Source organism: Lissotriton helveticus, chromosome 4_1 (assembly GCF_964261635.1).
Source record: "Lissotriton helveticus chromosome 4_1, aLisHel1.1, whole genome shotgun sequence".
Taxonomy (NCBI): Eukaryota; Metazoa; Chordata; class Amphibia; order Caudata; family Salamandridae; genus Lissotriton; species Lissotriton helveticus.
The window spans coordinates 1,176,143,468-1,176,170,212 of NC_136063.1; the positions used below are offsets into that span (position 1 = coordinate 1,176,143,468).

The 26,745-nt window shown below is 45.5% G+C and overlaps 1 protein-coding gene across 9 annotated transcripts in view; it reads left to right on the forward strand.

Annotated features, from left to right (window-relative positions):
- The window catches only part of RELCH (RAB11 binding and LisH domain, coiled-coil and HEAT repeat containing), an 878,561-nt gene that overhangs the window by 665,505 nt on the left and 186,311 nt on the right, over positions 1 to 26,745 (forward strand). For all 9 annotated transcript variants that reach the window (XM_078687764.1, XM_078687757.1, XM_078687759.1 and 6 more), the window contains one exon: positions 8,160 to 8,266. In XM_078687764.1, coding sequence (XP_078543890.1) covers positions 8,160 to 8,266 — 107 coding nt within the window. The remainder of the gene's footprint in view (positions 1 to 8,159; positions 8,267 to 26,745) is intronic.

Below are 26,745 nucleotides of genomic sequence, written 5' to 3' on the forward strand. Positions count from 1 at the left end.
AGCAGATTTTTACCAACAGCAGACTCGGGGATGTTATACCGGAGGTGACAACAAGGGCAACAATGGGCAGGGTCAAGAGAGGTTCCGGCAAAGGAGCCTCCACCTCTAAACACTGGCTTCCCCACTTGCCCCTAGATCACACACCACCTCTAGAGGCAGACAACATATGGTAATGCTATAAGATGTCATCCCTGTGCTTCAACAAGGTGACTATGTGGTGGCGTTAGACCTCAAGGATCACAACCCTTACATCCCATTCATCCTGCCCATCAGTACTCCCTATGCTTTGTGGTAAGTGGCCATTATCATTAGTTCAAAGCACTTCCCCAAGGGTCTTTCACCAAGTGCCTGACAGTAGTCGTCGCCCACTTGAGGGTAGGCATCCACGTCTTTTCCTACCTTGACGAATGACTGATCAAGAGAGCAGGCAAAGGTCAGTGCTTAGCACTTACCCAGGCTACCTTTTCCTTCCTTCACAACCTTGGGTTTACTGTGAATGCCACCAAGTCCCACCTCCAACTTCTACAAAGCCAGAGCTTCCTCTAAGCAATGCTAATCTCCATTACAGGTAAAGCTTTTCCTTGCTCACAATGAGTTTTGTCTTTTCAACGGTTCATGCCTTTTTTTCAGCCAGATGATCACCTAACAGTAAGGACTTTTTTATATGCCTGCTTGGAATGATTGCCTCATGCATCACCACAGTAACCCATGCTGGGCTTCACATGCGCCTGTTGCAGCAATGCCTTTCAGCCCAATGTTCACATGCAGCGGGTCATATGGAGGATCTAGTGTTGGTAAAAGCCAGGCACATTGATTTGTACAGTGGTGGCAAATCACCAATCTTTTGCAGGGCTGGCCTTTTTTTAGACTCCATTCTACATGTTTGCATTACCCCGGATGTCTATATCTAATGCTGGCATTACCAGAAGGATAGTAACATTTATCCAGACCTTTTATCACAAAGCTAGACACTCTCTCCCTGTTACTCCTAGGGCACAGACTACATTACAAAGGCAGCAAACATGGCTTTCTTCAGAAATATTCTCTTAGCTGATATATGTAAAGCTGCAAATTGGTCAATGCGACCCACCTTCACTAAGCATTCAATCAATCAATCGGGGTTTATAAAGCACGCTACTCACTGGTGAGGGTCTCAAGGCGCTCAGGAGGGGTGGGGGGGTACAGCTCCGGATTAGTCGAAGAGCCAGGTCTTGAGATTCTTCCTGAATGTGTGCAGTCTCAGGAAGCGTCTGATGTTCACAGGGAGCTCGTACTAGGTCTTGGCTGCGATGTAAGAGAAGGCTCTCCCGCCTGCTCTGTTTCTGCGGATGCAGGGGACTACTGCCAGGTCGGCGGAGCGGAGGTTCCTCTTGGGGCGTAGGTTCCACTTGGGCATTATTTTGTGGATATCTTTGCCGGACAACAGGCTATGGTTGGCCTGATGATCTTGAGGCTCCTATTTCAGACATTAGCATTATCCATGCACTAGCCAATGCTTACTGGGGTACTGATTGATATTCAGCAACACATAGTACCAATGGAAGTGGGTACTTATCCAGTAATCATCTTTCTTATAGAGACTTCTAATTGTAGATCCTCACCTTTTGAATATCCCTAGGTGTCAGATTGTTTCCAGAAGCTTTTGCAAAGCAATTCCCTCCAGTATCTACAGGTGGTGTTGCTTGACAACATGCTGCCTAATGCCTTTTGGTCTTGTGCAGATGTGACATCGGGACCAGTTTAAATTAGTCACCTGCTCGCTCTGAAGTCAGTCCCTTTATGATCCAGAGCTTCAATTGTCATTTGACAGATGTACCAGTCCAGTAGGGTTTAACCCATATGTGACGAGAACGCTGCAGATTTGGGTTACAGATCCACACAAGATTTTCCTCTGGTGTCTTGCCTCCAGCCACAACTCAGTCAAGCTTTAATATTCAGAGAGGAACGAGGCAGGGGGTGTCCGATTTCACCTCTTTTGTTTAATTTATATGTGGAACCGTTGGCCCAGATGCTTACATTGGATGAGTCAATTTATCCATTCAGATCAGAACAATACGGCTCAAAAATAGCTCTGTATGCTGACGACCTGGTGCTGTATACAAGCAACCCGGATACAGCTATCACAAGGGTGGAAGAGCGTATGTGCGAGTTTGGATTACTTTCTGGGTTTCTTGTTAATAGAACCAAGACGGAGGTGATGTGTTGGGATCTGGAGTGGTCAGGGACAGAAAGTGAAGAGATGAGATACTTGGGGATTTATGTAGTGAAGGAAATTGAAAAGATCCCTGAGCTCAATCTAAAGAGGGTGGTAAAGGAAATTGACAGTCTATTCAGTAGATGGAGAAATCTCCCATTGACCATATACAGGAAAACCAACTTAGTAAAGATGGTCATCCTTCCTAAACTGTCATACCTCTTCTCTTCAATTCCACTGACATTTCCGAGTAAAAGTCTGATTAAAGTACAAAGTAAGATCAACAGTTTCATTTGGGGCAACAAAGGGGTTCGACTGGCGTGGAAAAAACTCAGACGCAGATTAAAAAAAGGGGGGTTAGCGCTCCCAGACGTAAGACTATATGCAGCAGCGTTCCAGTTTAAAAGCATATGGACACTGGGCTCTCGAGATTTAAGTACATACAGTTAACATCTTGGTATGAGGCAGAAAAGTGGGAGATCAGTGGAAACAGGGAGATTGAAGACTTGCTGCAAGGGACACACCCATTGAATAAGGAAATCTCTATGTGGTACAATAGTTTGTTGGAGGCCGAAGACCATGAGACACCTGCCCTTGTTGCAGTGTGGACGGGTACCCCACTTGGGCCACCAGCAGACCTTTTATATAAATCCTCATTGAAGACCTTGTACAGATCTGTTAAACCCGCCTGCCTAAAAAAAAATCATTTCTTTGTTATTAATAGACTTTATTACACCCCGGCAAAAATGGCAAAGTTCGCTCCTTATCCTGTCCCTAAATGCCCCAGATGTGCAGTACCTCTTGCCAATGACCTACATATTTTCTATGAGTGCCCAACACTCGCAAGATTTTGGTCTGAGGTAGGAGACAACTTACTGGACATACTTAACATTAGCATCGAGATAAATATGCAACTGGTATTCTTTGGAGATGATGGTTGCCTCAGCCAGAACCTCTCGCAGAAAGATAGGGGTATACTATTGAACTTGATATTGTTGGCAAGAAGGGAAGTGTGTAAGAGGTGGAAGGACCCCCTACCCCCGCAAAGGGAGGATTGGCTTAAAGCTGCATTCTCTATGGCACGACTGGAGTATGATGGAGTGGAGGATTAGATCTCGAACATTTGGCACCCCCTTGTGAGCTGGGGTAGGAACCTAAGATTACTGTAACATCATTGGTCTTATGATTACACCATGGTCCCTTACAAAACAATGGGACTGGTCGGACGACCCAAGCGAGTGCGGTAAGCCGTAGGGGCGACAGATAACGAAGGCGGCTTCATAAGACCCGCAGAGGCTTGTAAGGTGAGATGAGGACCAAAAAAAAAAAAAAAACAACTCAGTCGTGTTCATCTTGTGGCAAGATAAACAGAATGGCCAATCATGAACACAATGATAAACTCGCCATCGCAGAGATGTGGAAATCAAAGAGCTGTTCCCAATCAGAATCTATGGCGCAGTGGTCCCGGTTGAAGCCAGAGCGAGGACTTGCTCTTGTCCCCCAGGTTGTTTACGTGACTGAACGTCTGCCAAATCAAATTAGTCCAAGCAGACCCATAAGAAGCATAATAAGTTCTATTGTGTCTCTCCAGGCGTGTGTCGCTCACACCACTCGGGGTCACATGATACACCAGGTACTTCGAGGCCTCGAATTCGTTCATGTCTTCAAGGACCAGATCAATGACCTTCCTGCTTCGAGTTCCTCCGCATCAAGTGGCGACACTCTATCAGCAAGCTATGAAGAAAATGTGTGGTACCATACCTGGTCCTTCTGGTGTGCCTTCATACTTCATGGAGCCAGGGGGGCCTTCAGCTGAGTTACCATCTGCAAGTCCATCCTCAACTTCAGCTTTGCCTCTTCACTTTGTTCCGAGGTTCAGACAATACCATTTCTGGGTCCATTGAATCCGAACCTCACAAAGCCTTTGGTGCCTTCTTTGGTGCTATGTTTGACACTTGACCAGTAATTGGACTAGTGCCACCTAATTCTGCTATGGCCACAGAAGAGACAACCTCCTTTGCTTTAGTTGTAAGGAGAGCAATGGAAAATCTTATTTTCCCCACTCAAGAGATGAAAGCTTTATCAGAAGTTATGGCCCTAGCACATTCCTCACAAGACCCATTTTTACCATTCAATGCGGTCTGACAGGTGTGTTAGTAGGCACTAATAAATGGACAAATTACAAGACGGCACATGCCTACTCCCGGGGATCCCCTATTTCCTTATACAGCTTCTGATACCTGAAAGCCTTGTGGTACAAGCTTCTACTAGCCATACTAACCCTAATGGTTTTCCTTCCACTTTCCCTGATAGAGAATCAAAGAAGATGCATACAAAAATGATTTTTTCTTTTGCTTGTTTGGCCCTTTGGTATATAAATACATCATGTCTTTTAGGAAGATACTCTCAATCATTGTGGGACAAGAGAGCTGATCTTAGAACATTTAGCTATGAATGGTCAGGATGTGCCAACATTTTCAATAAAATTGGGCTAGGACGCAACTGACGGTATCTAGGAAAGGCAGTTAGCGTCAGTGTGGTGCTTAGGCACCATGCTTGGATTTGCTCTGCAGTCTTATCCACAGATGTGCAGCAGTCATTGATGGATATGCCTTTTAACTGATCTAGGCTGATTGGGGTGAGGGCAGTTTCATCCCAGGAAAGATTTAAGAAGAGCAAGGCCACTGCCTGCTCTTTAGGTTTGGCCCTACCCGTTTGTCAGCTTCCTCAGGAGCAATGCCCTTTTCTTCGCTTTAGAAGAGGCCACCTTCTGAGTCAGTATTGATCTCAGTTGCAGCTGCCCACTCAGTCCTTTAGAGAGACCATGGTCAGGGAGCAGGACAGCGGCATTAACGTACACAAGGGCTGCATTCTGCCCAGCCCCTCCTTACGTAACAGCATAAAAACACTTTAATTTGACCTTAACCTCCCATGATTACCCCGGTTGGAGCTCAAATGGACTTTTACTATTCCGGTTGAGAATCATTACCTCAGATCATTGGGTGCTCCAGACTGTGTAGCTAGTTTACTCCCTACCTTCCTTGCCTATCGTCCAGTCATGTACTAGAGGAACACTTATCTATACTCTAAGGAGAAGTTATAGTTTTCTTAACCAAGAGAGCAATTGCGAGGATTCAGAAATCAAGACTGGTTATTACTCCCATTATTTTCTGATACCGAAATTGAATGTAGGCCTACACCCCATTCTAGATATTCACCCTCTGAACTTCTTTTTAAGGAAAGACAAGTTGAAGATGCTCACCTGGGCCCAGGTTCTCTCTGCTTTTGTTCCTGGAGACCGGATGGGAGCATTGGACTTAAGAGGTGCATACTTCCTAATTCCCGTCCTGCAGTCACACAGGTGCTACCTGTGGTTTCAGGTGAGCTAGGACCACTTTCAGTTCTCCATTATCCCCTATCGCTTAACAAAAGTGCAGAGGTTGGGAATACCAATCTTCCCATACCTGGAAGTCTGGCTACTGAAGGCAGGCTCACCTCAAACAGTTGCAAACCATCTCAAGACAGCAGCCAACCTGTTGACATTGTTGGATTTCTCCATCAACATCCCCAAGTTACACCTGACTCCTTCATGACGGCTCCCCTTCATCTGAGTCATCCTGTACATTGTGCTCTTCCGATCTATACCTCTGCCTCAATGAGTCCAGGATATTTAGGCTATGATTCCGATGTTCCAGGCTGCAGCCTGGTTTCAGTGAGAGCAGCTGCTAGACTTCTTGACCTTTTGGCTTTGTACACCCTGCTTGTGGATCACGCCAGGTGGCATATGTGAGTTTTGCAGTGGAATCTGAAGTCCCAGTGGGCTCAGCACCAAGGAAATCTTTCAAATTCCATCCAGGTGTCGGAGAAGACAGCAAAAGACCTGCAATGTTGACTGCATTACCATGATTTAATTTATGGCAGACCCTCTCCCTACCCCACCCCGAGTTAATGATTGTGATGGCTGCAGCATTACTGGTGGAGAACAGCGGACTCTGGTCTCCGGCGTAGAACGATCGCCACATCAACCTGTTGGAGTTGCAGGTAATTTTCTTGGCATTAAGGCATTTTTCCAGACTGTCAAATGGGAACGAATGTAGGTGCTCACAGACAATACAACTGCCATGTGGAATTGCAACAAACAGGGCAGAGTAGTGTTGTGGGTCCTGTGTCCACAGGCTATTTGCCTCTGGAAGTGGCTGTACAGAAAATATCTCTGATCACGCAACAACTGGTGGGATTTTTAAATGCCAGGGCACACAAACTCGATTGACGTTGCCTAGCAGATCACTATTGGCGTAAGGAATCTTACAGCAATGAGGAGACCCTGGCTCAATCTATTCGACATGCATAGAATGCAATGTATCATGACTTGCATATTGGAATTCCAAAGACAGTCTTCCTTAGATGACGCCTTTTGTCTGCAGTGGGGCACAGGACTCATGTACGCTGTTGTCCCTACCTCTCCTGTTCAGAGGCAAAAAATTGAGAGACCGGGCTCTACTCATCATCGTGGCTCTGGACTGGGAAAGAGGAGTGATGGACCCGGACCTTCTGGCCAAGAACATCTGTCCTCCAGTCCGGGTGACTCTACTGGAAGCTCTTCTGTCGCAGCTTCAGGGCAGGTTCCTACACCCAAATCTACACCTCCATGCCTAGAGATTGAAGAGCAACAGTTGGTGACATACGATCTTCCTCCTGAAGTGGTTGGCGCTTTTCTGTGAGCTAGGTGTCCTTCTACAAAGACTGTTTATGCAGGACTCTGGGAGAGGTTTGTTCTACAAGCTACTTTATCCGACATTTTTTTTGTTTTGTTTATCATCAGCCCAGCAAATCCTGGCTTGGTCGCTGTTAGAGGTTACTTATCGGCCCTTTCGGGCTTTTTCTTTTACTGGATCAACCATCCCTCTTCAGATCACCTGTTGGGATGGGTTTTTCAAGTGTTGACCCATATGTTCCCACCCACTCCTTTTATAATGCCACAGTCTAGGCTTGGCTTACCTAACGTACTTGACTTTGGAGCCTATGCACCGTTGTCCTTTACGTCTATTTATGCTTAAAACTTTAAAACTGTGTTCCTCATCGCGACATCTGTCATTCGAGTGGGGAATTTCAAAACTTGTCTTCTGTTCCACCATTTGTATCTGTTTTTCCCAGACAAGTTAGTCCTTCAAGCTAAGCAACATTCCTGTCCAAGGCAATCTTCCATTCATGAAGGGCAATCCATTAACTTGTCAACATTTTATGTACTGCATCCCCCTTCAAAGGAGGTGGAACGACTAGATCATCCCAGTCCTAAGCGAGCTTAGATCAAGAGGGCACTGGAATTTCGACAGGACGAACAACTATTTTTCAGGTTTTCTTATACGAAGAAGTATAAAGCGGTCCACAAAAGAACTATCTCAAGATGGGTTATCATGAGTTAAGGTCTCAAAACAACCCAGAGGATTTACCTGCTCACTCCACCAGAGCAAAGGCTGCTACTACCGTTCTTGCATAAGGTGTGCCTGTCTTAGAAATGTTTCCAGGCTGTTTCCGCGAGCATCTGTCCACGGGTGCGCAAATGCTACTATCTAGACATCCAGGTTCGGCGGGACGGGCACTTATCCCAAATAATCCTATAAAATTGCCTGGTCAGAGTCATTCTACATACCCGCCACCTGGGGAGTAGTGCTCTGGTATCTATTCAAAAGATGAGGAATCTGTAGTTTGAAGTCTCTATCAGAAAAAACCTGACTCCAGCTGTATCTTCCGTGGCCGTACAACACCACTTTCTAATGCACAGGTACTATGCTGAAAAATCTTCTGGATCCAGTCAGCGACAGGGGATATTCTAAAGGTAAGCAATTTACTTTTAAAGTATCTACTAGGAAGAGCGTTACTGAAGTAACTTTTTCGTCCATCACTTATCAAACTGCTTCTGAGGCTGCTTTTCAGTCTATATGACATGTATTTTTTTCTTGTTTAGGAAGAAGACCGCAAGCTGTTAGTTGGATTCTTGGAGGATGTAATGACCATGCTTTCACTTTCACATGCACCTTTGGATAGTTTAAAGGCGTCATTTGTAGAGCTGGGGTAAGCAAGCAATGTTCTAATCGTGCAAGTCCTTCAGACTTAATTTCCCCTCTCCCTACCACGCATTTCACCCATTATCTAACATGAGGGTTTTTTTGTCCTCATACTGCCAAAACTCTAGATGGGATACCTCCATCCGCTCCATGCCTACCTTTGCCGGCCCTTGGGAGAGGCAGATGGAGAGAGAGAGAGAGAGAGAGAGAGAGCTTTTCCTCCAAGATGACACAGTTACCTTCTCCCCCTCCTGTTCACATTTCAAGGGGCCCCTTAGGTGTTACTTAGGAGGCCAGGTCCAACAGTGTATTGGCTTAATCAATGGACCCTGTTTCCTTCTCCCTCCAATTTGACAAGGCCGCCCAGATCTTAGTTTTGCTTCTATGGTCACAAGCCATATCTGATTCACTAGTATTCGGCAAAGGTCGGGGGGGGTGTTCTGATTTCCAGACCCTACAGATTTCTCTCCTTGCAAGAATTATTACGTAGGATAAAAATTAAACACAGGTGTATTTACATGATAGCCACTTGATAGTCCAAAGAAAATCAAACATCGGTCTTTCCAACACAGCTTCCAGAAATTCACATACCTCCATCCAATAAGACTTGGTTCTTGGACATTCCATAAACATATGAACATCATCCACAGCTGTGTACTTGCACCTGGGACAGCTATATACATTCCCTGTCACCTTGGATAACTTTTTGGGAGACCAATAAACTCTGTGGGCTGTGTACAGGTGATTCCTCCTCAATGCAGCTGGTTTGAATATAGCCTGTAACATAACAAAGGAGTCAGACCATACTTTACAGACATCCATTCCACTCTTGCCATATTCTTCACCCCATAATCTTATAACTTCAGACTCCCCCACGTCCTCCGCATTCAATAAAGCCCAGTACCAGAACAAGACTTCCTTTTTCCATGTGCCTGTTAACTAGATCCGCTTTCAAATGTATCTCCTCCTCCTGCCAACTCAGCGTCGCCCACCAAGATGAAATCTGATAAAACTTAAACCTGGTCAAAGATTCATTGGTTAACCTGCTAAGTGCTTCCCAACTCAAAAGTTTGCAATCCTTTTGTAGGTCACCCCAGCATTTTATACCCCCTATTTTAAGAGGCTGACTCAGTGTGTCTTGTAGGCATTCCGGAGTAACGGGGGTGTCCCAGACTGGGGCCTGTGCTGCATAAATGGGATCTTCATCCTTCTTCTTATATACATCCAAGTTTTTAAAGCAGCTCCCAGGATCTTTAATCTAACTTTTTTTATCGAATTTTGGATCTCCATACTTGTATAGGAAGAATTCCTGCCCTAGTACCACATCTTTTAACATGGCCTCAAACAATAAACCTAGTGATGATGAATCAGTTTGTTGGCCAACATCCTAAAGTTTTTAAAGTGGAAGGAATAACAATATGTGAGTAAGTCTGGTAGTGCTAACCCACCCACTGTAAGGCCTCTTCTTAATTTTTCCAAGCTATTCTAGGACTCTTTGTTGCCCAAATAAAGGTACCTATTTTGCCTTGTAGCTTGACTGTCTTCGGTCCTGAATGATTAAGGGATTGAATTATGTAAAAAGGTAATTTTTAGAAAAATTATCATTTTCACAAGGTTAACCCTCCCATAGATGTTTAAAGGGAGATTTACCCATTGTGTAAGTAAACTGGCAAACTCTTTAGACACCCTCCTCCAATTCACTTTAGGGATATCCTCTAGTTTCTGAACTAGCTGGACCCCTAAGTACCTCATTTGGCTCCTTGCCCCCTGACTTCCCTTTACTTGGTTCCACTCCATTATTTTGGTTTTCTCTTTGTTAATTTTATACCCTGAGACTTCGCCATATCTCTCTGCCTTCTCCATTAGCCGAGGAATAGCCTCTGCTGGGTTTGTTGTATAAAGAAGCAGATCATCGGCATATAGAGCAAACTTAAGTTCTAACTCTCCCATTTTAAAAGGGTGAATAACAGGAGCCATCCTAAGCTAACTGACAAATGGCTCGATGTACAAATTGAATTAAAAGTTGTGACAAGGGACACCCCTGCCTGGTGCCCCTTGAACTATTAAACCAATCCGCCAGGGCTCCATTTACCAACACCCTTGATTTAGGGCTAGAATACAAACTCTTCATTGCCTTAACAAAATTCTTAGGGAAACCAAAGCTTTTTAATGTTTCCCAGAGAGAAACCCAGTTATCCTGGTCAAATGCTTTTGCAGCATCTATCGCTACTATCGTCAGAGGAGCCTTCTTAACTTCAGCAATATCTATGGCCCCCATTACCTGGAAAGTAAGCTCATTTAGCTGCCTCCCCGGTATAAAACCTCTCTGATCCGAGTGGACTACTGCCTTTATAACCTTTGCCACTCTAGCTGCCAATATGCCTGAGAAAAACCTTATAATCTGAGTTTAATAAAGATATTGGTCAATAGGACTCTATTAACAGTGGGTCTTTATTTGGTTTTAATATTAGGGTAGCCGTGGCTTCTGCCCACGAACCTGGGGTATCATCTCCTCCTATATAAATTTTATTAAACAACTTTTTTAAAATTGGCACTACAATATCCAAAATGCCTGTATAAAATTCAATTGGGAGCCCATCCGGGCCTGCAGCTTTTCCCCTGACCATTTTTTTGCATTGTACTCTGATTTCTTCTTCAGTGATACAAGATTGCAAAAGAGACCCATATTTTTCGGACAACTGAGGGAGGTTGGTTAACTTTAGCCAATCCTGCACTACCTCTTGTCCTGATCTAATATCTTCTTTATACAAATCATTCATAAAAGTTCTAGCCTCCTCACGAATTTTATCATTCTCACATATTATATCTCCTGAGCCCCTTTGAATTAAGCTCTTTATCAGATTCCTTGCCCTATCCATTCTCGCCTTCCATGCTAATAGAGAGCCGCATTTCTCTCGGTAAGCAAAGTGCTGGAGCTCACTAGCTTTCCACCTATCCAAAAGCTTCTTATCTAGATTGGCTTGAAATTCGGCTCGCAATTTTTCCAACTCTTTCTCCAAACATGGTACCATTCCCCGGGTCTCCATAGATGCTTTCTGCAGTTCTATTTATTTTTTCTTAATCTTACTTATCTGTTTCTTCATTTTTTAAAACTCTCTTTCTTCCTACTGATATAGAGCTAAAAGCCCCCCTTATGTAGGCTTTAAAAGCCTCGCACACTATCTGAGCCTTCGCTGAGCCGGTATTAAGCTTTAAATACTCATCCATTTTATCACTAATCTCCATTATCACCCCATCATCTAATAACATGGTCCTGTCTAGGGTCCACCTTTTTTGTATCTCTCTTTGCTTAAGCCCCAGAGTCATCGCCACTGCTGAGTGATCTGATAAGATAGCTGGGAAATGATTTGTTTCCTCAACTTCTCAAAATAGCACCTGGTCCACAAGAAAAAGATCAATTCTCGAATAATGCTTATACTTTTTCCTGTAGAAAATAAAATCTCTTGTTTCCCCATTCTTTCTTCTCCATATATCAAGTAAATTAAAATCTTTAATTATATTTTTTAACGCCGTAAATGTTTTGGCGGACAGTTATATTTTACTTTAGAGGTACGATCCATCTCTTTGTTTAAAACCAGATTGAAGTCCCCCCCCCCCCCAATTATTATTAGTTCAGTAGTATTCAACAAGCTAGCCTCAAGTCTCAGAAGTGCCCCTGGATTATCTACATTCGGGCCGTAATATACAACGCATACTAAGGGTGTTCCCCAAACTGTCAAGGTGGCCACCAACCATCTCCCTGACTCATCTGTTTCTTGCTTTATGACATTAATACCTGCATTGCTCCATATAATCAACGCTACACCCCTACTGCTTCCTCTTTGATCCGAGCAGACCACCTCCTGAATCCATCTCTCTTTGCTGAACCACTGTTTACACTCCTGGGACTCTTAAATGGGTCTCTTCGAAAAAACAGAGATGTGCCTCGCTATTCTTCAAGAATTTAATGACCCGGGGCAACTTTCTCCATCTCCTCAACCTATTCACATTTCATGTTATTAGCATAACTTTATTTTGACTATTCATTTTTACCGCACCCTAAGCTCTTCCTTCACAACTCTAAATTTTTTGGACTTGTATGAGGACTAATGTTTTGCTTTTTTCCCCCTTGCTCCCAACACCCTGTGCTCCCCCCATCCCACCCTCCCATGAGGAACCCTCCTGCTATCCCCTTTGCCATTAAAAAATCTCCTTTCGGGACCCTCCCTCTGTAGCTAGAGGCATCTACTCCTAGAGTACCCACCCAGATATTTTCTGTTTTTGTGTATGTATAAGTGTTCATCTATATACAGGTGTGTTTTTTTTTGTTTTTTTATATTCCGCTATTGTCTACACTGCACCCCCCCTACCATCTCCTACCCGCCCACCGCCTCCCTAATTTTTTTTTTTTTTTTTGTCTATACACTTCTATGTTCTAGATCTACTATAGTGCTTCATTTGCGCCAAGAAAACATCTACTTCCTCAGGGGAGCTAAAGTTATACATCTTGTTTTGCCACATTATTTTTAACATGGCCTGGTGTTTCATTTGAACTTGGGCTCCCCGACTGCTCAGCTCAGGCATTCTAGTTCCAAGGTCCCACTGCCTCTGCGCCGTTCTTTTTCCGAGATCGGACCTGATTTGATAATTGATCAGACCAAATTTTAGTGTGGTTTCTTTTAAGGCTCTCCCCAACACCAACTCCTTAACTGCGTAGGACAGGAAGTTGACCATGATTTTCCTTGGGGCTTTTCTCGTGGGGTGCATCTTGAAAGGGTCTCTATGGACTCTCTGAATCTCTTTGTCCGAATCGATATCCAGTCTATCTTTCAAGATTCCTTCCCTGAGAATCTGACATATGAATGCTTTTATATCTCCTTCTGCCCCCTCCGGGATTTTGAGAACTCTTAAATTGTTCCGTCTTGCCTGCATCTCCAGCCTCTCAAGGTCACCCTGTAAGGTTTTATTTTTAATTTCTCTAGATCCCTGGTGTTCACTGATACAGCTTCTGAAAGAATCTTAACTTCGGATTCCAGAACACCAGTTCGCAGGGCCATATCGTCCAGTTTGCTCTCCAGGACCTCACATTTCTTTTTATAAATCTTTTTATTAAACAATCTCGACATGATGGTACATAGTCACAATGATGAATAGGCAGGGTACAGCGAGACATAAAGGAAATAGCACATAGTTACAGTAAACGGTGTTGGTGGAAATCGCAGGGAGGATCTTCGCTGTCTAGTTCTTGAGAGGGAGAACAAATATCTCCTCGGTAAGCATTCCAATAGGCCCATATTTTAGACCATTTCCGGGGGCACCCTCGGGCCACATATACTGTTTTTTCACGCAACATACTCCAATCAAGGTCTTTTTCCCAGTCTGTTACAGTAGGCGTGTGTTCGACACCCCAGAGTTTGAGCTACGTTTCTCTTGGCGAGCATGCAAGCGAGAGTGACCCATTGTGTTGCATGTGTGTTGAGATCTGTAGGTTCCCAGATAGTGAGGAGGCACCTGGACGCCAGCGGTTTGATTTCAATACCCAACGTTTCGCTCATGACCACATGGATTGCACACCAGAATTCTTGGATTGGATCACACTGCTAGAGGATGTGTATAAAGTTCCTCTCGGTACTCTCCCCACCTGCCCACTGAAAGAGCGATCTAACATGAGTTTTATTCCAGCTTTGACACTCTCCTGTATGCCCTTTCGTTTAAATACCCAGCACAAAACTAGATACTATCTGTAGGTGATTACTTGCCCTTAGTGACAAAGTACTCCCTGTTTTGTGATTGGAGCTCATGACCCTTTCTTGATTTCAAATAGTTCTTCCAGGAATTTTATTGAACAGTGTCATATATTTTATCTGAAATTGGGATTTTGTGCTATTTGCCTCTTTCTTGACTTGCTTTCCGTGTTAATTCACCCAATTAGCCATAAAATGTAGTTAATTTTAAAAATTGTGTGCCCAAGCCTTATTAAAAAAACTTTTTGGGAAGGATAACTTATATACTACTGAAAAGCATATTATACCTGCATTGTAAAAGTATTTATTATGAATAATGTGCGCTCCAGTTACACGTACCTCTTGGTTTTAAAGCACCCTAGCCTGCCTTTGGTGTTCCACAGTTCCAGCTGCTCGCTCAAGCTAGATAGAGACATTTCAGGACCGCTGTTTCTGAATAACAATAGTCTTAAAGCACAGTGTGGTTTGTTTACCAGGCTACAATGTCCAAAGTCCCTGGGAAGATTGTTAAGCCCTGTGTTGTCTCATTCCATTGCTAGTTGAGCCTTTCAACCATGGTGTGTGGTATCTCAGCAGTTCTGATATCTGACCTCCTCCATTTAAAAATGCAAGACTTTCACTGTTACCTTAAATGTGACGCACAAGAAGGAGGTGCAGAAATCTTTAGTATGGGATGCTTTACCAGTCCCTACAGTTCATATTTCTTTTCTACTTAAAAGAATTTGTGCACAATAAACAATTATGACAGTGAGAGGATGGGAAAGATATTTGAAAATGAAGTTTGTAATCCTGCTTAAGTACTGCTGATTATGATTGGCCAACAGTACCGCATCAATTTTGCATTCTGCAGTATGTGAGCTTGGTACCAACGCTTTTGAATTATCTCAGTATTTTGTGGTTCCCCATTAGTTATTTACAACTCTCTAAGGACCCCGTCCCACATTTGTTTTCTGGAATTGCTGTGCAATTTCATTTCCACTTTCTTCACATCCTCTGTTGATCCTTTTCGTTCTGCTTTAGCCAGACAAATTCAAAGAAGGATATAGATAGCTCACCCATACACTCCTAACATGCTGGAACTTTTTCCACAATCCACAAAACAATGTTATATTCCTAGCTCCACTTTAAAAGCTAGGTTAAATGCTGATATTGTTTCTGACATCGATGCTCTGGAAAAAAGGTTAACTTCAGCCTTCGACATGGTTTGTTATTTTATGTTCAATGCTGTGCAGGCTCTGGATCTACTTGCCCCTTAACCACATTAGTGCTAAGGCAATTCCCCCTGAGTGCTGTTACTCCAGATTTTCCATTGTTCATCACGAGCTCAGCTCGTCATGAGCACACGAGCAGTGTACTGCATGACGAGCTGAGCTCGTCATGAGCATGGAAGGGGTTAAAGACTGCTGCTTCTGTGCTGTTGTCCAAGCCAACCTCTTCTGGTGTTTCCTCATCCTGCCATGGCTTCATCTTAGAGCAGTGCATTTTTACCTAGATACGTTCTCATTCACAGCCCATGGGGCCCCGCCCTACGCGGTAGATACTAAATTCTGCCTCTATGTCCTGAACCGATAATCATACAAAAGCCCAGTTTAAATGCCCCATTGAAGCTGGAGAAATTAGTAGCAGAACAAATAAGGGTGCTTCCAGCTGAATGTTTCTAAGCTCAAATATTGTGCAGAATCATTTGTTCATAGTTAGAGAAGAATAACGAAGGAAAGTCTGGACGCTTAAGATAGCATACAGTGTATATGCGTTTTAAAAACTTTACTTGGAGGAGCCGCATCAGCGAACAAGATGGCCGCTTAGAGACTCGGCTCCGCCGACGCACCTCTCCTGACCCAACATCCTGACACTTATCCTGAGCCCCAACCCCCATTCCTGGTGGGGGAACTGCAGCCACGCCCGTGGGTGAAAATTTGGGCCGCTCCCGAGATCCGGCGGCCACACAACATCGTCAGTGAGATTGCGGCCTGTCGCTCTGGGAGACCGGGGCCTTGAGTGGAGGCGCAGCCGTCTGCAAGTGGAACAACATCGGCCGCTGAGGGCCAGTAGGGATCGGCCCGACTCGCGGTAATTGCAGAGAGTGCCCCACGATTGCTAGTGAGCCCCGCACTGCAGGAGTGTTTTCTGGGCAGCAGCATAGAGACACAGACACGGTGCTGCCCCCGGGATCTGCCCCAGTGGAGTGTATCATGCCCCGGGATGTGTGGTCGGTCCCGCAGCACGGTATCATCGATGGCATTAGCGGAGGGGCACAGCTACAGTACTGCCCAGATGGAGATGGCGTGACTGGGTGATATCTGCAGAGGCCCACATTACAGGAACATTCGCCAGGCAGCAACACGGGGGGCAGGGGCGAGGCTGCCCACGGGATCTGCCCGTTTGACTGTGAGTGAGAGCCCCGGTGGATTGGGAAGCGGGCCGCGAGCGTCCCGGGGGATTGGCGGGCCCTGCGACACAGGATTATCGATTGGGCTATAGCAGAGAGACACAGATGCTGTGCTGTTCACATGATCTGCCCGAGGGTGGGTGGTTTGGGTCCCCGGTGGATCCTGGATGCCCGGAGGAACTGCTCGAAGGGTGCACTGGGCTGGCTGTGTGGCTCGAGCTCTGCCCCCCAGTGCGCGGATAATGTTTGCGGCCCGATTTTAGGGCCAGAAAATCATGATATTTGCCTACGCTGACGGATCTCATGGCGGCCATCACTTGAGTGCAGACATCCTTGGGCCAGAAGATGGAGACCTTGGACAATAAACTGGACACCGTCACAATTGAGGTGGGGCTGATAAGAGCGGATCTCACAAAGGCAAGTGAGAAAGTCAAATCGCTGGAGGTTAAGACAGCTAGCCTCATAGATGATGTTAACTTGCTGCAGCAAGAAGTGCGTGATCTTAAGACCTCGAGGGTTCTTACCTACCGGAAGCTTGACGATTATGAAGGACGGGTGAGACGTAACAACGTTCGTATAATGGGAGTGCCGGAGAAGTCTGAGGGCCTGACACCGGATCTCTTCGTTGAAAATCTTATTTTGAAACATCTCAAACTTAAAGTTCTTAGTAACTTCTTCACGATTGAGCGCGCCCACAGGGTCCCGGGTGGCAGACCTCGACCGGGGGCGAATCCCCGTCCTATGATTGCTAGAGTTCTCAACTTTCGAGATAGAGATGTGATCCTTCAGACGGCTCGGGCTACGGCTCCATTGAGATTCGAAAACGCGACCCTCTCATTCTTTCCGGACTTTCCCAAGCGGTACAAAAGCAACGGCAGGGCTTTTTGGTGGTTAAAAAGAAACTGAAAGACAAGGGTATATAATACTCCATGATGTTTCCAGCCCGCCTTCGGGTGGAGCTCAATGGGAAGGCCTGGTTCTTTGACAATCCTGATGTGGCAGCGGACTGGTTGAATAATGCCCAAGTGCCGAGCTCCGAGAATCAAGATTAAGCAGAGGCGGATGAACAATGAAATTGTAACTATGGGGATGTAAGGGGGCTAACATTTGTAGTAAGGGGCTGTAGATATGAAGGGGGCACGTAATTGGATCCCCTGCCTAGCTGAGTCTTGCAAGTTATTTTGGTGAGTTGGAAAGTGCAGGGGTGACTATGATGGGGGGGAGGAAGGGGTGGCGAGCCTGCCGGATGGCCTCCTCTGTTTTCTACCTTTAGTTACTTGTAGTTTAGGTTGGGGGTGACAGGCACACTACTAGTTGGGGATGAGCGTTAGCTACATGCAGGGGTGCAGGGTGGGGGTCGGGGGTTCGGAATGGTGAGTTGTTTTTTGTTTCAGTTATTTTTTTGTTCACACCTTTTTTCTTTGCATCAGGTGACGCTATTGTATTTTGATAACAGTGGTGTGGGGTGAATGTCTCGTACTAGTCGGGGATGAAAGTGTTGAGCTGGAATGTCAATGGGCTGGGCGACAAGATCAAAAGAGGGATGGTGAATCAGCTGATTAGAAGACACTCCCCGGAGGTGGCTTTGTTACAAGAGACACATCTTGTTGGGAATCGATGTATGGCTCTCCATAGAGGGGGATATAAATTAGTTGCACATGCTGGATTTACATCCGGGTCTAGAGGGGTTGGTATCCTTCTTACAAACTCCTTCCCATTTGATCTACGGGCTACATGGTCAGACCAGAGAGGCAGATATGTTGGTGTTTCGGGTCAGTTAGGGGGTAAAACGGTCATCTTTTTGTCTATATATGTGCCACCTGGCCTTCAGTCCGACACATTTAAAGATCTGAGTGCTATCTTTCTGACCTTGTCCCTGGGTCTTCTGGTACTGGGGGGAGATTTCAATGCCGTGCTGGATGGGGGGGGTGGATAGAATCCCGCCGCGTCCGCATGTGACTGCACAGAGATGGCTCCCTGACTTTCTTGAATCACTGGGATTGGTAGATAGCTGGAGAGTACGCAACCCGACTCAGAGATGCTACACGCATGTATCCGCTGCACACAATAGTATGTCCAGATTAGACTACATACTGGTTCCAGCAGTCATGGCACATACGATCAGAGAGGCAAGATACCTTGAGAGAGGTGTTTCGGACCATTCCCCGATGTGGTTACAAGTTGATATTGGGCAGTCAGCGATCGGCAGACTTGCCCCGATTAATGCATGGCACTTAAAGGACCCGGCCGCAAAGAGAGAGGTATGCCAAATCTCGGAACATTACTTTCTGGAGAATTTGGGCACAGTCGATTCGGCACAGACCCTATGGGAGGCATATAAAGTGGTACTAAGAGGCGCGGTCCTCTCCTTGATTACAGGGAAAAAGAAGGCGCACCAGGCAGATGTGGTCAGAGTCGAGGCGGAAGTCGTCCACTTGGAGAAGAGAGTGGCTGATAGGGCAGATCAGGGAGACGCGCACTTGTTGAAACTGAAGCAGGACGAATATAAAGGCCTCTCTAGGGAAAGGGCAATTTCACCTAATAATGACGTGCAGAGCCGGGTGTATGAACTCGGGGATTAGGCTGGTAAGCTGATTGCTTGGTTGGAGCGTGGAGAGCGCGCTTCTCGTCTGGTGCCTGAGCTTAGACTCATCTATTACGGATGATGAGATTGCGCAAGCAATTAGGAACATAAAATCTGGGAAGGCGAGTGGTCCTAATGGATTGCCTATAGAACTATATAAACTAAATGCCCATAAAATCGTTCCGTATATCCGTGCCATGCTTCTGGACAGCAGAAACTCAGGGCAACTCCCATATGATCATCGGGTGGCAAACATAGTAGTCATTCATAAGGCCGGGAGGGCCAAGACGTCCCCTTCATCGTACCGACCTATCTCGCTTCTTAATGTGGTGCCCAAAATATTGGCGAAGCTGCTTGCCACTAGGTTGGTCAAAGTCATCACGACCCTTATCCACCCTGATCAATCCGGCTTCATGCCACGTCGTAATACAGCCCTGATCCTGCGAAGACTTCATGGGATTCTGGGCGGCTCCCCTAAGATACTGGAACCGGCGGTCCTGGTGTCTCTGGATGCTGCCATGGCATTCGATCGGGTTGAATGGGCTTTTTTATTTGTGGTTTTGACCAAGCTGGGCTTTGGCCCGGGATTTATCGGGTGGGTTCGATTGTTGTATGCCGCTCCCTTGGCTAGAGTGATTGTAAATAATTGCAAATCAGCCGACTTCACCCTGTGGAGGGGCACGAGGCAGGGATGTCCGCTGTCCCCACTTCTTTTCGCACAGGCGCTGGAGCCGCTGGCGGCTTGGGTCCGATGGGACCGTTCAATACGGGGATTACGGTGGACACCGGAATGGGAGGATAACATTTCGCTCTATGCTGACGATATCCTGTTATATCTCACTAACCCCAGAGAATCCCTTAGTAACTTCTTAGATGTCCTGACGATATTCAGTAGATACACTGGGTTTGCAATAAATTGGACGAAGTCAGTATTGTTTGTTATATCAGGTGATCCGCCTGAGATCCCGCAGGCCTGCCCAAAAAAGATCGAACTCGTGGGATTTAAAGATCTTGGCATGTACATAACACTGGATCCCAAAATGAGATATGCTAATAATTTAGCGCCCCCCTTGAACCGGCTTAAGAGAGATGTGGAACGCTAGCGGGCTCTCCCTCTGTCTCTGCTTGGAAGAGCGGTGCTGTTTAAGATGATGGCCTTGCCTCGGTTCCTATACGTACTCCAAAATACTATAAACCCAGTGCCTGTCACCTACTTCAGGGAAATTGAGACACTCCAAAGGCAGCTTCTTTGGGACGGTAGGGCCCGCATAGCCTTTGTTAAGCTGACTCTTCCTTGGTATGATGGAGGAATTGGCCTCCCAGATCTGAAGAAATATTACTGGGCTGCTCATCTTGCGGCAGTTAATCATGTAGTCCATGGCCCCCCGGGGGACCCTGGGTTTGCCATGGACCGTGGGCAGGCTCCGGTGGAGAGATTGTTAGAGCATTATGTGCCAGACCGGGAAGATTCACATTGTCGGGTCCAACGGCACATGCGGTACACGTCTGGCATGCGGCTACCAGAGGTTTGAGGTGGGAAGGGAAGCCGACGATGGCAACCCCCCTGTTTAACTCAGAGAAGCTTGGGAGCCTGTGGAGGACGAAAGGTTTTGACAAATGTGACCTTATTGGAATTAGTTAGATCAAGGACGTATGGGGGAAGGGCTGTGTGCAGACTTTCGAATCTCTTCAAAACCAATATAGACTACATGATAATGAACACTTCCGCTATCGGCAGATTAGACATGCCCTCCTGGCCCACATACCCCTAGGCACAGAACTACCGGAGGCCTCCCCCCCCCACCGCCCCCCCCCCCACCCCCCTTGAGGACAGAGTGCTTGACGGTCCACTCCCAGAGAAAACCATTTCCATGATCTATAAGAAACTGATTAATAATATGGAAGATCCTCTTGGGAGCATTAGGGAAGCGTGGGGGGTTGATGGATTGGAGTTGGATGATGAAGATTGGGTAGAGGCGGTTTCCTCCCCCAAGGTGGTTGCAATTCAGATGAGGCTCTGACTGGTACAACTTAAAATTTTACATAGATCATACGTTACTGGGCCTAGACTGGTGCACATGGGGAGAGCAGCAAGTGGAGACTGTAGGAGGGGGTGTGGTGAATTGGGCACTTTCATGCATATTCTATGGCACTGTGTGGAGATACAAACCTATTGGATGAAAATACACAATGTGATTAAAGATGTGCTGAGGGAGGTGATGTGACCGGAGGCCCGTAGATGTATATTGAACATATGGGAACCCACTGATCTGATTGGATATCAGAAACAGTGGGGGACGCTGGCTTGTATGGTGGCGAAGCGTAACATTGCTCAATTGTGGGGATTCAGTCAGCCACCCCAGCCTGCCAAGTGGTCCCAGGATCTAGACTGGTGTATGTTTAGAAAAAGGGCTGTATATATGGCTAGGGGTTGCCCGGAGAAGTAGGGAAGATTTGGGGGGCTTGGAATACTTACCGGGGCGATCTTTGTACACCCCCAGCGAGACAGTTAGTTGTTGAAGCACTGGAGTCCCTGTGATCCCCAAGGGGAAAAAACATTTTTTGTATTGTATTTACGTTAATGTACGAATGACAGTTCTAACCTTGCTATGTTGCTATAACTCATTCGCCTGATGCTTTTATACATTGTTTTGTTTGTTTTTCATATAATAGAAAAGATATTTTAAACAAAAACTTTACTTAGTAGCTAAAGCAAATTGTTTATATGAATATAGTGTAAAAGAAAGCATAAACGCTATGGATAGTGCATAAAAGTCTAAATGTAATGCAAAATAACCCATTAACATTAAAAAAGAAGTTAAGCAATTTATTAATCAATTTCGCCTCCAATCACTTTGAGCATGTAGTTATGAATCCATAAATGTTATTGCTACATATATACACGTTTTTTTTCCAAGTGAGTGGGCGCATGATTTAAAAAAGAAACATACAAATAGGCGCTATTAAGCAAGTGCCAGCCTCTTCTAGTGGGAAGAATGCAAGAAGGCCCTGGAAAGATGTTTAAGTATTGCTAGCAAGAGCTGATTCTACTGCTTTCTGAAACAGTCGCTTCAGGATGCCAACTTCAGAATGAGACTGTTAAACAGATCTTACTGAACAGAGTAGCTGAAATGTACAGTGTACAGCACAGGATAACAACTTGTAATCTCATTTTAAATGGGTGTTAGTGGGCATTAATGCTAAGGCTCTAGTGGTCTTTCGGCAGCACAAAACGAAATAGCAATTGACTTACAAACTACAGCAGCACAAAGGCACATGTGTGAGTTTGCAGAGAAGAAACAAGCATTAAGACATATATGTAAGTGAAGGTTCAAAGGTAATTGAATTCAGTTAATAAAAACTATAGTATATTCTACAAGTAAAACAGAAAGGGCGCAGATTTGTATTAATCGTTCTTCAACAATTTCATTTTGAGCAACGCTAGAATACATAAAAGATATTCAATCAAGCAACTGAAGACGATTCAATGTATCTGATCTTCTTGTAATCTTGTTGTACGTTTAAGATCTGATTCTTGTGCTTAAAACAATGCAGACGTTTTCATATGGGGTTACTTTGGGCTTGAAGAGGATTAAATGATACACAGCCCGACCTATGCCTCCCTTTCTAAGGCGCAGATACATCATACCTCTGCCGGATTTTGTGAGTTTTAAATTAGGTTGTCTTTATGACTATTTGGGTTATAATGAGCAATTACAAAATATAACGGTGAATTTATGTTGTCAGTAGGAAACAAGAGGCCCAAGTAGCACACATTATTGGATATAACAAACTATAGAGTAGTATACAAAACAAGCATCTGCAATGCGGTAGGTCTCGCATTTATGCGAGTTTGAGCGATTGGCATTGAAAATGATAATGCCTTTTATTTATGTTTTGGTTTATAAAATATAAATAAAAGGCATTGTCATTTACAATGCGCATAGGCTAAACTCTCGCAAATGCGAGACCTATTGCATTGCAGCCGGTGAGACAGAGTTGATTACATTTTACAAGCTTCGCTTGAAGTGCAGCGTCCCACTTACTTGAAGCATGTGCTGCAGAGATGTAGCACTGGCAAATGAATCGTCCGGGAATCCTTCAGCCTGTGGCAAGTAAAGAAAGCATGTACAAGCAGAGGTGGTCACAACTGCGCACGAGAGACCCTCCTGCAATAAGAGAGGGTCATTAAAGAAACTAGTGCTTACAGACTAAAGAAGACGTACCGTGTAACAACCGAAGTAAAAGGGCCAGTCCTCGTCGGAGGCTACAAATGAAGACAAGGCGGGACTAAGAAAGGACTAACAAGCTTATAAACCAATCGAAAGCCAGCATTTACGAAGGACAATAACACAAGCCAATGACAAATATGGGCGGAGAGTGGGCGCGGCTTCAAAGCCATACTTCTGCATGCCTTGCAGCAGCGCATGCAGTACCCAGGCTCGACCTAATATAAAACTCAAAGTCTAAGCAGATGGACGGCTGGGAACAGATGCACGCTGCCTTTGGGCAGGATGCTTGCACTGTATAAAATAAAAAATATATATATATAAAGCAAGCATTGGACAGAAATAATAGAGCAATCAATGATCAGCTCCTAAGAGAACAGACAGTGTTTCCAGTATGTCTGAACCGATGAAGAAGATTATATCCGGTAGTACATATTAAAGACACATCAGACTTGGAGACAATAACCAAGAGAATACCACAAGTTCAGTAAGAACTTAAGAAAGCACCCTGGCTGAGCAGGATAGGTGACAAAAATAAGCAAACGTAGCTATAATTTCACCAGAGAAATACCATGCCTGTTGGACACTGTAATCTAGACTTCCCTCCAGACTTTCTCACATCTGCTGCTGTCAGTCACCATCAGGAGGCATGACGGGCCCGCCCACCTGCCAGATTTTCCGGCCAGCCCACCTGCCAGATGTTCCAGCCAGATCATCCACCAAAGGAAGGCTCAAACAGCTCCAATTAACAGATATGACTGGGAGATGCGCTGCAGGGTCATGGTAATGCCAGGTTTATAACTGATACTTGACAGATGTTGACAATGAAATCACGCCTTTTGCCCATCGCTTAGCGCATCCTCATTTGAGAGCGTTAGCTCGCCATTATGTGGTGACCCCCCTGAGAGGCAGTTTGAGTGCAACCCTGCTGATCGATAGGTGGCAAAAGGAGCACCTTTGTTATATTAAAATACACAACTCTGCCACTTGAATTTCCAGGAAAACCTATTAAAGCCCATTGGCTTTAGTAATAGCAGCATGCACTTATGTTACAACGATAACTTCCGTATTCCAAAACCTGGCAATGAATTTTCAAACACGTTGTTTTAGGGCTTAGCCAGGGACACAGTGCTTTGAATTTAACATTTGCTATGGACTTTGCAGAAAGCTTGTATGAAAAGAGCCAGTCATTCAAAGTCACCGGAAGCAAAAGAGGCAGGAATGGTAAGGTAAAGAGTTGCGGTTCGCTCCCCGCCATCTTTGGGTGGGCAGTGTTGTTCTTTGAAATACGGGACCGGGCATCATTACCATGGCATATATTAATTTAAAGTGTCAGAATTCATGATTGACGTAAAAAACAGTGGCAGGTTTTCATAACATGAAAAATATAAGCCTTTTTTTTCTATCAAGTTTTATTGTTGACGGACAATAGAGGCCCAATATCCAGGGCCAAGCATCGCATATGCAATATAACAAGAGTAAGGATGCCAACGTTTTACAATGAGACCCTCTGCAACATGAGGGTATATAAAACAGGATCTATACAAAATGAACATTACATCCAAAAAAAAGTGTCACCTGATCAACATATCCTGCAGTTATTCATGAGTCAAATATCAATACTACAGTCAACAGGGCACATCTTCAATGCTTTGCGCAGGGGCAACTGGTTTAAGGAAAAGACCGCGATGGTCGTCCCATCGCTTCCATATTTTTGGGTGTTTCTGAGGGCAGCTGCGCTCCTTAAAAATTGGGATTTCAAGTCCCATGGAAAAGTCAAGGCCACGCTTCCAGGCCCCAACCGAGGGCGGTTAAGTCGCTTTCCATGCCCTGGCAACGTCACACTTAGCAAGGGTAAGCTCTGGGAATAGCAAATGGTGTTTATATCTGTTCCCTCCAATTTCGTCAGTGATATGAAGCATGGTTCAGCACGGTGAATGTGGGATATCCCACCCAAGGACCTCGAAAAGGCAGGTCAGCACCCCGCCAGAATCTGGCCAGGGCTGAGCATTCCCAGACCGTGTGAAGGAAGGTGTCCTCGGCTGAATCGTACTGGAGACAAGAAGGGGAGAGGGGGAAGCGCTCATCCCAGCGCCGCAGAGCCGATATTGCGTAAAGTATGCCCTATGGAGGTATTTGAATTGTATGAGTGCTGCTATGGCCGCGCGGGGATTCCAAAGCCTCCAGCCAGTCATCTTCATCGGGGGGGATCCAAGTCACTCTGTCAAGCCTCCCTCGTCCTATGAAGAGTATTAGGACTATGAATGACTAGGGTACGATATAGCGCTGTGATTTTGTGAGCGCCCATCTCGCCCATTAATACCTTGGCCTCAATAGGGCTTAAGTCTGGAATTGTATATTGTGTGAGATGGGGGGAAAAGGCATGGCGAAATTGAAGGTATTTGTAGAATTGAGAACGGGGCATTTGAAAGTCAGCCTGCAATTGTTGGAATGACTTGAGAGTCTGACCCCTGATCCCCGATCATAGGTATACCGATAGCATCCCAGCCTGCGAACCCAGGAAGCTCGAGGAGCTGCGGCAGGTGACCATTGTGCCAAAGGGGAGTCTCTTTGGAAAGTTTACCCCACCAACCGATCTTACCCAAAGCCTGTCGCCAGATCGCAAAGATAGTTGTGGTCGTGGGCGGCAACACGCCAAGCACTGCATTGGAGTAGAATATCATGTGTAATGATTTGGGGTCCATCAGCCATCGCTCGAGCCCATATGCAGGATCCCGCCGGTCCCCATACCACCAGTATTTGAGGACCAAGAGGTGGGAGGCCGCATGATACAGTTGGACATCTGGGGTCGCAGTGCCCCCGTCGTAGGTGGATTGAAAACAGGTTCGTAAGTGACCCGCGCGGAAACCCCGCCCAAAGAAAATGGCTAAGAGCTGAATTTGATTGTCAGAACCATGCGTAGGGTATGGGATAGGGGTAATTCTGAGGCTGGTAGAGCAAGTATGGTAGCGAAAACATTTTAAAAATGGCCGACCTGCCAAGTAGCATCAAGGGCATAGACGACCATGTGTTCGCCTGCTGCTTAATTCGAGGTAGCAGGGGAGCTAAATTTTGCGACCAGGAGTCTGGTTGAGACGACGAGAGTCACACCCCAAGATATTTAACGCCATGTGGCACAACAGTGACCCTCCGCGTCCAAGTCCCTAGCTGGTCACCCCTCAGCAGGGACCACAGGCAAGACTTGTGTGCATTCATAAGGAGGCCCAAAGTTTGGCCGAATATTTCCAGAGTAATCAGGGCCCAGACCTGATATAAGCCTTTTTATAGGGGTGGTATAAATGAAAATTAAAAAGTTTGCCGATTTGCTATATTTTATAAATATCCTAAATAGGATTTATATATCTAATTGCGTATGTCGTAATCTTAGAGACTGTTTTAATTCAATCAGCACAGGGAGACAAGCCTAATATAAGTGAAACAGCACGTTGCGACTGGTGTGTGTACGTGCTGGAAGGCATTCCAAAAAAGTGGCCCCCATTGTCCCAGCTGCTTGAAAATAGAAAGCACGCATGGTGCGCT